The sequence below is a fragment of the Poecile atricapillus genome, chromosome 13 (genome assembly GCF_030490865.1).
Source record: "Poecile atricapillus isolate bPoeAtr1 chromosome 13, bPoeAtr1.hap1, whole genome shotgun sequence".
In the NCBI taxonomy this organism is placed as follows: Eukaryota; Metazoa; Chordata; class Aves; order Passeriformes; family Paridae; genus Poecile; species Poecile atricapillus.
In genome coordinates this window covers 9179415-9190148 of record NC_081261.1, presented here as the reverse complement: position 1 = coordinate 9190148, position 10734 = coordinate 9179415, and the positions used below count along the sequence as shown (strand labels likewise).

General features: G+C 47.8%; 1 protein-coding gene across 1 annotated transcript; it reads right to left on the bottom strand.

Moving 5' to 3' along the window:
* Positions 1-1725: 1725 nt before the first annotated feature.
* Positions 1726-9335, bottom strand: CXCL14 (C-X-C motif chemokine ligand 14). Its single transcript, XM_058848707.1, has 4 exons — positions 9055-9335; positions 8095-8200; positions 3492-3602; positions 1726-1973 (listed from the first exon to the last, which is right to left on the bottom strand). The coding sequence occupies exons 1-4, from the start codon at positions 9116-9118 to the stop codon at positions 1958-1960; spliced, it is 297 nt and encodes a 98-aa protein (XP_058704690.1). The 5' UTR covers positions 9119-9335; the 3' UTR covers positions 1726-1957.
* Between the last annotated feature and the right edge of the window lie 1399 nt (positions 9336-10734).

Here is a 10734-nt window from a genome sequence, read left to right as displayed (position 1 = left end):
CTCTTTCTCAACCAGCTCTGCCAGGTGCTCACCCAGTAATTCAGGCTAGAGATATATATATATATAAATATATATATAATGTTTATTTTTTTTTTCTTATTTTGCCTGTCTGAACTAAAGGAAGCCCTGGAGCTGAGTTCAGGCATTGCCCTGGTTCTGCAGGACGAGGCTGCTGCCACCAAGGTGGTGGCAATCCCAGGAGCAGCCCCATGTACAGCTGCCCTTGCACAGCTGGGAGCAGGCAGGGAGGCCAGAGGTGCTCTTCAGGGAGCACCAGGAGCTTCCAAAATGTTTAAACTCCTGCTGGCTTTACCCTCCCAAGCTCCTGCTTTCCTTTCATCTAGGGAGTGATGTAGGGGCCTTGTTGGGTGCAAAGTCCCTCCCTGGGGTTGAGGGCAGAAACTGGGCAGGAAGAGGTGGTGGCTCACAGGTTTTGTTTGCCTGACTTTTGTTGTACAACCATTCCTAATCAAACCCAGATCTTGTCCAAATCACTTTTTACGTGGTTTTCTATGAACTGAAGTTGTTGATTTATGTTTACTTAACACAACACTAGAGCAGTGGTTATGGGCAAATGGCATCGCCCTTCTTTATGCCACAGCATTCCTCAGTGTTTGGCTAAAGTCCAAATCCTAAAATGAAGAAGGGAAGTAAATTGTACTGGAATAATGTTCTCTAATTCCAGTGTCATCAAGATGTCTTATCACTAATCAGCTTCTCTGATGTACTGTTTCCCCCCCTCCCAAACCAATTCAGCTACCAAGTGATTGAAAGTGGGAGGAGTTCTCTGATGGCTTAAGGAAATTTACAAGCAGTTGTAAAAATTTTTTTAGATTTTTTTTTTATTATTTTTTTTTCATTTGTCTTAGAAAGAAATATGAAATCTGCATGCAACCTTCTAAATATTTCAAACATTTAAATAGCATATGATAATTTAGCAGTACAGTACATTATACAGCGAGATAATATAGGGAGATTTCCTAAAGTATATTTACAAATGAAAAGGTAGTTTTGTTATATTAAAAAGAGGAATTCACTGCTTAACATTGAAGTATTACATTCAAAATAATGAATATGTTGTATTGTGACTAAAACATACATAGGTATTTATATGTTTGCCCTATCATATTTTTCATAAAAAGGTACCTTTTAAAGGCTTTTTTTTTTGTTGCTACAAATCTAGGAAAACATACACAATAGTCTTGAAGCTTAAGATGTCTCAGTACTGAAGCCACAAACTCTCTGTAAGTGCTTCAGGTGGAAAAAAACCAACATTTTCTTAGTAATAAAAATGACCTAGAAATGCTTCCTAATGCATGAGAGGTTAAATGGGAGATGCAGGACGCTTCGCCTTGCAGCAAGACCTCAGGTCCATTAAAGAAGAGGTACACGAGTGATGCTCACGCTCGTTTGACGAGGTGCTGAGGGACCTCACTTCTGCAGGTACAGCCACAGCATTTCAGTGGCATCTTCCCCAGCAAACTCATCTTTGGTCCCTGCTCTGCCTGACTGAGGTGAAGGCTGCAAACACGAGCAACAACCCCAGCCCAAAGCTTTCCCACTGCCAGGGGTGAGGGCCGTGGCTGTACAACACCGTCACAAACAGTTCTGTTTGCCTAATGAGCTTATAAAGCTCGATTGCAATCATAGTGAAATATGAATGAATAATAATTAAAACCAAAAAACTCCCAAAAGAACTTATTTAAAATGAAAAGCATGTGTTTTCCTAATTTCAGTACAGAGCAGACGGGTATGAAATCAGAAGTGCAACAGATGCTTGTGAAATCTGGAAGCCTTTTGCATACGGCTATAAAATGTAAAAACTGACCCTTGGTAAAAAGTGCTTTATAGTAATATAGATTTTGTGTCTTATGTCTGCAAGAGAGAAATAATCTTCTGTAGAGCCCAGTCCTATGCCAGCCAAGGGAGTCCACTCCATTCCTTGTACCACTTTCTCTTATTCTTCGTAAACCCTAGACAAAAGAAAAGTCAAGAGCAGGGTGTTTAAACTAGGATTTTAAAAACTCCATTTCAAATAACAATAATAATAACAAATAATAACCCCAAAATAATAAAACCCCAAAAACCAGATTTTTAGCCTGTGCCTGAGTAATTTGGAAAGTAAGTTACTGACTTCATCAGTCACCAGATTGCTACCTCTGTCTATAAAACATCTGGGAGGAGTGCTGGACTTTGACACTGTCATATCTTAGAGGCATGTGGGGAGTGACAAACTCTACCACAATTATCTGGGTAAATAACGTGAAGAAATCCACATCTACTAATTTGCTTTAAATGATGGAAAATCCCTATCTCACATACAGATGTTGAAGCTTATCATGAGCTGTATATAAACAATACATTTACAATATCTGTTGTTTGCAATAATATTACTCTAAATCATTTTTCTAGATTGTTTCCTGACAGCACAACTCGACGGGCTTGTCTGTCTGCTTGTTTCCTGAGGGCACAAGCCTGGGGCTGAGCATCCTTTGTCATCTTAATGACAGCCTTATGGAAAAAAAAAAAAGAAAAAAGAAACGGGAAGAGTGTAAATATGTGGTTATGCAATAGCCAGGGCTTCCCCACGTGCTCTGTTTGTGAAGCAGATGCAGGGAGCTGTCAGGAATTTGGGGAGATGGCCAAGGGCTTGCTGTGCCCTGACATCACCTGGGGATCACTGGCACCCCTGGGCCTGCAGGGAGAGCAGCCTGATGCTCCCTGGCCTTACTTGAGCACTTTTGGGGAGCAAATTCCCCACCAGATGGATGGGGGATCCACCAGAGGAGGATGAGGGTTTGATGGACCTGTACTGTGTGTGGAGGCTCTTTCTTGGACATGGCTGGAGACACAGCAGGAGTTGGGCTGCTCCCCCTAATTACAGATGGGTACATTACCACTGGCATCTGGAATTCATGTCTCACTCTCTGTCCTCTGTCCATCACTTAGGAAAAAACCCAATCCTCTTTACAAGGGAGAAGCTGTCAGAGATTTTTATCAGAAAATTATCATTTTTCTGGGAATGATACGCTAGTTAAAACTGTCAAATACCTGCGTCATCAAGTATTGATGATGTTGAGGTGGTGTGATTGAAGTGTGGGACAGGGCTCCCTCTTTCCATCTCTCCTGACTGCTTTTCTCGTGACTGTGTGAAAGTTTAGCTTTTCATCTTGAATTTTTACCCATAGAAGGGAGGTGAGCGTATGTAAATAACTGAGAACGTCAGCTGATGAATATTTTAACCAAAAATAATTACTATTTATAGTCAGAACAGCCTAATGCCAAAATAGAAGCGAGAATTGCATGTGGCAGGAAAAAATTAATATCAAGAACACCCATTTAAAATTGTAATTTTGGTAATGAAATACATTCTCTGTGCTGGATGGAGCATTTGCCAGCGTGTGCATTTTCCTGTTTTATCTACTTCTGAACGCTGCTGCTTGCCTGACTTGCCTCCACAATCCTCACCCACTCAGCAAACTGGGACTTACCTGCCCTTCTCCTTCCATACTCGGTACCACTTGAGCAGCCTCACGGTGTTCTGGCGCTTGGGGTTGAGGCAGTGCTGCTGCTCGCCCCTGACCCGTGTCCACAGCGTCACACTGCAAGGCAAGGGCAAGGTCACAGGGGCCTGGGAGAGCCTGCCCTGCTCCCACACCCTGCCAGAGAGGGCCAGGGGGCTCACTGGGGCAGGGTAAGGCTTTTCCAGCTCTGTGCTCAGTGGCAGATATTTTGAGTTTGCTGGGATAAGGTCAGAGCAGCTGCTCTCCCCCAGTGCAGGGCATTGAGGTTGTACCGGTGAAGACACAGCCACTGGTTTTAATCAGTGGGTTTGCTCTGCCTAAGTGTTAGATATCATCATCTTTTGAGCCTAATTAATTTAATTAGGGCTCATTCAGACAACCACAAGGGCTTTGCATGAGGACGCAGTCCTGTTACATTCAACAATACTTCAACCAAGAGAAATGATCAGAACTGCTTCATTGATTATTTTTATTTTTTTTCCCCCTGTTTTAATTCTGTAGTATTTAAATACTTGCACATGGCAGAGTGCCTTGTGTGCCCCCCCCCCCCCCCCCCCCCCCCCCCCCCCCCCAGCCCCCCCCCCCCCCCCCCCCCCCCCCCCCCCCTCTCAGCCCCCTCCCCCCAGCCCCCCCCCCCCCCCCCCCCCCCCCCCCCCCCCCCCCCCCCCCCCCCCCCCCTGGGGCCTTCAGCTCCTCTGATCACCACTTGATCCTGCTCTCCTTGCTGGCTCGGTGTCCCCTTATTGTCAGGACCAAGCATGCTGGGAGAAAAAACATGGCAAAAGTCTTTTCATCATTTGAGGTTCCCTCCTGGAGGGCTCAGTGAGTGCCACAGCTGAGGTGACGTGAGGGACTGGAGCTGGGTGCCAACAGGACGGCTTTCCAGACACATCAAGACCGCCCCACTTTCGGGGCTCAAAATTGACCAGTTTTCTTGTTTTCTTATTAATTTTGTGATTAAAAAAAACCCAGACAAAATCCAAAAATCAACTCACAATGACAATTTGTATTAGAATTAATAATTCTAATGATTTAAATAATTTTCTGGAAATACCATCTGTGAAAGGGAAAACCAATCATTGATTTAACTAAAACACTATAGTGGAATTAATTAAATGCTGCTAGAGACATGAGTATAATGATGGCAGAAACCCAGAATACCTGTGTATACTGAAGGGTTTCTTTTCTGGTTTGGTTCAGAAAGGAAGACAAAATGCCCAGCAGACTTTCCCAGCTCACCCTCCTGGTGCCTCACAAATGAAAATGTGCTGCCTGCATGAACTGAACTGAGGGTCTCACCACCATTCCAGCTTCAAGGTTTTACAAGCTGTTCAAGCAGGACTTTCTATTAAATTAACTTTCCTCCCTGATCCCCTTTTCTACTCCATCTCCAGCTAAGGTCACAAAATGTTAAGGTATAATTTCCAGGCTGCTTTCTGGGGGGATGTGGATTTTTCCCCAGTGCAAGAGAAATCAATGGAAGAGCCTTTAATGGCTGCAGGCATCAGAAAGGGAAGGGTCAGTGCTAAAAACTATGGACTAACTCTGTTCTAAGGGTGTTTCCAGCCAACTCCTCTGAGAGCAGTGTGTGCTTCAGAAGTGGAGTTTTCCTGTAGCTTTGGATGATGTGAGTTTTAAGGGATTTGAGGGCAGAGCAAGGCTTCTCCATGCAGCAGCCTCCTCCTCAGCTGTGCTGTCTGCACTGGCTGCTCCAGACCTTGGCTTGGATTTCTCTTCTGACACACCACAGAGGATATTTCCAGAAAGTGATGGATAAGCTGAATTGCAGGAGAGGAGCAGGGGCACCTCTGAGAAGCTACAAGCCCTACATTTTCACCAGAAGCAGTGAAGGATGCTGGATTTACCAGTCTGCAGTCTGAGCAGGAAGAGATCCATGGTTTGCCTCTCAGGTGAACTGGCTCTTTCCTCAGGCTGAGATGCATTGCTTCGACATCACATATAGGTTTTCTGCTTTGATTCTGGAGGATGGACAGCAGAAATGTTCCCAAGGCAGCCCCATGGTCCTCTGCCATTTCCAGACAGTCCCTGATGGATGCAGGGTTGGGTGGCAGTGTGTTTGGGCACCCTGAGATGACCTGGGCCTGCTTTTGGCAATGCCGGTCTGGCAAATGTAAGGGAATGTGCCTTAGAGGTGCTGTGGGAACTTCTACCTGAGTGAGGAGTTGCCTGGATGGGCTGAAAGAAGAGGCTGAGAGAGATGGAGAAGGGATGAAGCACCAGAACTTACACCTCCAGTAAGAGTCTTCTGGTGGGATTTGTCCCTTTGCTGCCCAGGGCTTGATGGCTGGAGCCTTCACCCTGGTGTCTGAGTGTCCCTGTGCCAAAATTCTCCCCAGTATGTCTGTGTCTCCAGGGCTGTGGAAAACACCCTGAGTCAATCTGTGACCCCAGCACCGTGTGCCCCTACACATCTCACCTGCAGGGACCGAGGGGCTGCACCTCTGCCTACAAATACCTCAGGGACAAATTCCTCTCCGTGACCTCAGGGATCCTGGCTCTGCTCCTTTCATCCCAGGCTGCTGTGGGAGCTGCCATCTGCCTTTACTGCCCATGGAGAAAGTGAGCTCATTTCCCATCAGCTCTTCTCAACCTGATATATCCCCACACTCTGGGATGGGGCAAAACACAAGTGGGCATGTTTCAGAACATTTCAAGTAGAAAGGGTTAAACTTCCCTCCTATTTTCTGCTGCTTCCCCTCATTCCAGGAGACAGATACACTCACAATTACTGCTAGATGTACCATGAATCTTGATAGGTTTTGACTAGACTGAGGGCTCAGTTTAACTGTCTCTTACCCTGTGGCACAGCTCTGCTGGGGGGTTATGGCCACAACCTCCCTAACTGCACCTCCCATACTCACTGTTTCTCTATCCAACATAATTTATATCATGTTTCTGCTATATGAGAGCTTTTAAGGAGGGCAGAAGTGGATGCAGCTTCAACAACTCATTTTAGATGATCACTGCAGCAACAAAAACTCAGTTGCAGGAATTTAGCTCCTCTGTGCCGTGTCCAGAGACTCCCGGATAAATTGGTTCCCAGAATATTAATTTCAGTGCTTTCAATGCTGAGTTCAGGCTGCACCAGGGTAGCTGGAAAGGCGATTATGGCAGCAGGTTTGCCCTGCCTGCCCCACAGACACCCCAGTGATGAGACAGTGATGGGACAGTTCTGTCCCAGCATCTGCTGCAAGCCCTGACAACCCTCAGCCTTGAATAGTATTGCTCAATATCTGCCCTGTCTGGAAAAGCAACTGCTCCTACACGGCATTACGGCTCTCCCAGATTTCTGATTGGAAGCAAAATGTTGCATTAATGAGATTTATTTTATACCCCCTGGTCACCATCTGCATTTGGGCAAATAGCTGGAGTGGGATGCCAAGAATTGGTGTCTCTCTATGACATCATTTTACTCTTGAAGGGTCAGAGCAAACAGAGTAAAGCCGTGATGAGCTGATTCAGGCAGGGTTGCTCTGCAAGAATTTTTCCGTTCAGGTCACAATCAGCTGGTTTGGGCTTTAAAGACGTGGGTCTGACGTTCCCTGAGCTCAGCATTGTTCACAGTGATGCTTCTCCCTGTGCTGAGCCTGGCGAGCCAGCTCCATGTGGGAAGTCTGTGGTATCTCCTGTGGTATTTGTGCCAGGTGGATGGGCAGGTTCGGCCCCGTGGCCACTGCAGGGTGCTGGAGGCGGAGTGCAGCCTGCACAGATCCCGTTGTGACTGGTGAGTGTTCCATGGGGGAGCACAATGCTGGATCAAATCAGTCCTTGGTTGATGGTCCTGGGCTGATCTTGGGACCCTTTTCCCCCCTCTGAGGTGGCAGGGGGGCTTGGTGCAGTCTTTTTGAATTATCTGCTCTTCTGGTTCTTATCCAGCAGTATCATGTGCTGGCTGGCTGGTGCTTTGTTGGGGCAATCTTAAGATACCCAAAGAGGACAGGAAAAAAGCCAAACCCACCCATATTTAAAATCTAAAACCCCCTCCTTTTTTATCCTGTTATGTAAAAGCTCCAGCCTCAGCTTGGTTACCCAGCACATCAGTTTGAGGTTTCACAGCAGCATTGGTCCTGGCTTGCAGGGACACTGGGAGGAAAGCTTTCTGTTACATGCTGAGTAACCCCATCAGGTGATGGGGATTCCTCTGGTACAATGCAGGCTGGGGTAACTCTTCCTTTCAGAAACCACTACAGACCAAACTCTGCTCATGTTCGCTCTGCATGCTCAGAAAAACTTGGGTAAATAGTTCTGAGTTTTGTATCAGGCAGCTTGGAGTGGAATTTGTCCCTATTTTCACTTGAACTAATAATAATCTTTTTAGTGCTACCCATTCTGGAAATACTTATTTGATTAAAAAAAAGTGTCAAAAAGTGATATCTGTGATTTTGGTCAGAATTGCACCTTTTTTTTTCATCTGATGCAGCAAATTACTGTTCCCACGAATTAGCATGCCAGGGCATGAAGAAAACAAAGGACAAAGAAGGAACTTGCAGATAAGGTGAACAGTTCAGCTGACAGGGAAACAGAAAGCAATAAATGAAGGAAAACTTACATAATCATCTCTTCCACACAAAACGGGTACCTCGGTTTTATTTCCAGCTTCCGTACATTAGAGAATCTTATTTTAGGACCTTTTCTTGAACATTTGCACTTCACGCCTACAAGAGAAAGCATTTTCTCATGCGCCTGCAAAGCCTCCTGCATACCAAGCGACCCTTCCCCTCCAGCCTGTGTGCACCCAAGAAAACTTCAGTTTGCTCTTTCAAGCCTTGGTGGGAAAAGGCTTGAAAAAAATATAATAAATTAAAGATTTTATGCTTAAAAAGAGATTATTTGTTTTTTTCCTTTGGTATATCCCAGAAAAAGGTAGTGACCCTCTGAGAAATATGTTTTAGAGTACTATATATGTTCTAGGACTTCGTAAATAGCAGATTTTTTAAAGTGCACCTGCTGTGATTAAATATAATTGTATTTAACAAAATGAGATGAAAGAGACAGAACTCACTTTAAATGAGCAAGTGCATGTCTGGGCTACTTTCTCATTCACTTGTGTCTCACTTGGACTTTGTAGGACTTTGAGTCGTTTCTCCTTGCATGGATGCTGTGGTGCAGTCGTAGCCAGACAAAAGCTCAGTATTTTTTTAACCATCACTTTTGTGCACAGCAGAAAACGCAGACTGTGCCACCACCTTACATCCAGCTCTGCTCTATTTGCCGTGAAAACCAGCCTCAGTTTCAAAGGAGATACTTGAGCTCTATTCCTGAATAACGAATAACATGGCATGACCTGCCCTATTGTGAGCTCTGCCTCGCAGTGAAGACGCAACTTTAACCCTTCTATTTTACCTCTACTTCACCTTTAAATAACTTGCAGCTCCCTTACTCACAGATTTCATACATCACACCTTTCCACCGTCCAGGGCATAGCTCAGCCCAAGCCAGGGCTATCAAAACAAATACAAATTACTGGAAAAGAGATTTACATGGGAGTAAGCCGAATAAACCGCTTTACCTTCTGCGCTGGCTAAGCACATCGCGATGAAGAGCAGGAGCAGAGCTGCTGTCAGGAGCTTCATTTTGAGACAGCAGGTACCCAAGGAGATGCCGGGGCGTCGATGCGTTTATTCTGCTGGGGTTCGTCCCCCCGATGCTCTGTCCCGGGGCTGGCTCCCAGGGAGGGGACGGCGGAGCGGCTCCCGGCGGAGCGGCTCCCGGCGCTGCCTGCGCTCTGCCGCTGCCTTCCCTTCTCCTCCTTTAAAGCGGCTCCCGCTGCCCTCGCTCCCTCTCATTAATATGCACAGCAACTCCACCGCTCCCTCCGCTTCCTCAAGCCCGGCGGGGAGGGGGGGACCGGCACCCCGGGGGGGAACATCCCCCATCCCCGCCCCGAACATCCCGGAGGGAGCGCAGGGATGGGGCGGCTGCTTCTGCCTCTGCCCAGATGGGACCTGCTCCATCAGAGGAGGGTTTGCTGGGGAGGGTGATGTGTGTGTTTGTATGAATGGGGATGGTAGCTGGAAAACCACCCGCTTGTGAGCGCTCCAGGGATGCCCGCGCTCCGCGGAAATTCCCATGCACCTTGAATATAAGATTTGCAGAAATCTCACCTGGGAAGGGGCTCTCACCTTTTGTCACAGATTGACTTAACTATTAATTTTTCTAGCTTTAGCAGGCTTCTAAATCTAAAGGAAAATTTAGTGAATCAAATGAGGGAAAATATTCCTAAAAGCGTTGTTAGGTGGGTTTAGCATGTGGAATGCTTCAGGAAATAAGCTCGGTTTATCGTCGCTTTATTGAACACTCGAACGATATTCAGCTCCAGCAAGAGCAGGGTAGCAACACGCAGGAACTTCATGGATGTAAATACATGTTCCTCCTCCCTTGCAGAGTCTGTTTCTGATTTCAGAAACAGCTTAAAGAGCATCTTTAAATCCAGATTCCAGATTTTTTTGTCTAAATGAAACGGGTGGAGACCAGATCGGGGTCTAATCGCCTCCGCAGCAATGTACTCTAACCCGCCGCAGCCCAAAGCCCGTGCGCCCCGCGGCTCCTGCCAGCCGCGCTCCCCGCTCGCACAGCCCTCCATCCCCGCTACCAGAACCGAGCGAAACCAGCCTCCCTGCCAGCCCCGGCAGCGCCTGCCGAGCGCTCGCCACGCACTCCCAGCTCCACTTGCATTTTAAGTTTCCCACATGGCTTCGTTCCTGCCGGCTCCCATTGGCAGAGGCCATCCCGCTGCGCTCCCGGCCGGGCTGTTGGCAGGCAGCGAGCACAGCCCTACCGCACACAGGCTGCACATTGCGAGCAGGCAGCTGCCGTGCTCTGGCCTCTGCTGCCATGCAGGACGTGCTGACACGCCGGGAACAGCCTGCCCTCTCTGCCCTGCCCTGCCCTGCCCTCTCTGCCCTGCCCTGCCCTGCCCTGCCCTGCCCTGCCCTGCCCTGCCCGCACTGCCCTGCCCGCAGTGGCCTGCCCGCTCTGCCCTGTCCTTCCTGCCCTGCCCTCTCTGCCCTGCCCTGCCCTGCCCTGCCCTGCCCGCACTGCCCTGTCCTGCCTGCTCTGATCTGCCCGCACTGCCCTGCCCGCTCTGCCCTGTCCTTCCTGCCCTGCCTGCCCTGCCCTGCCCGCACTGCGCTGCCCGCTCTGCCCTGTCCTTCCTGCCCTGCCCTCTCTGCCCTGCCCTGCCCTGCCC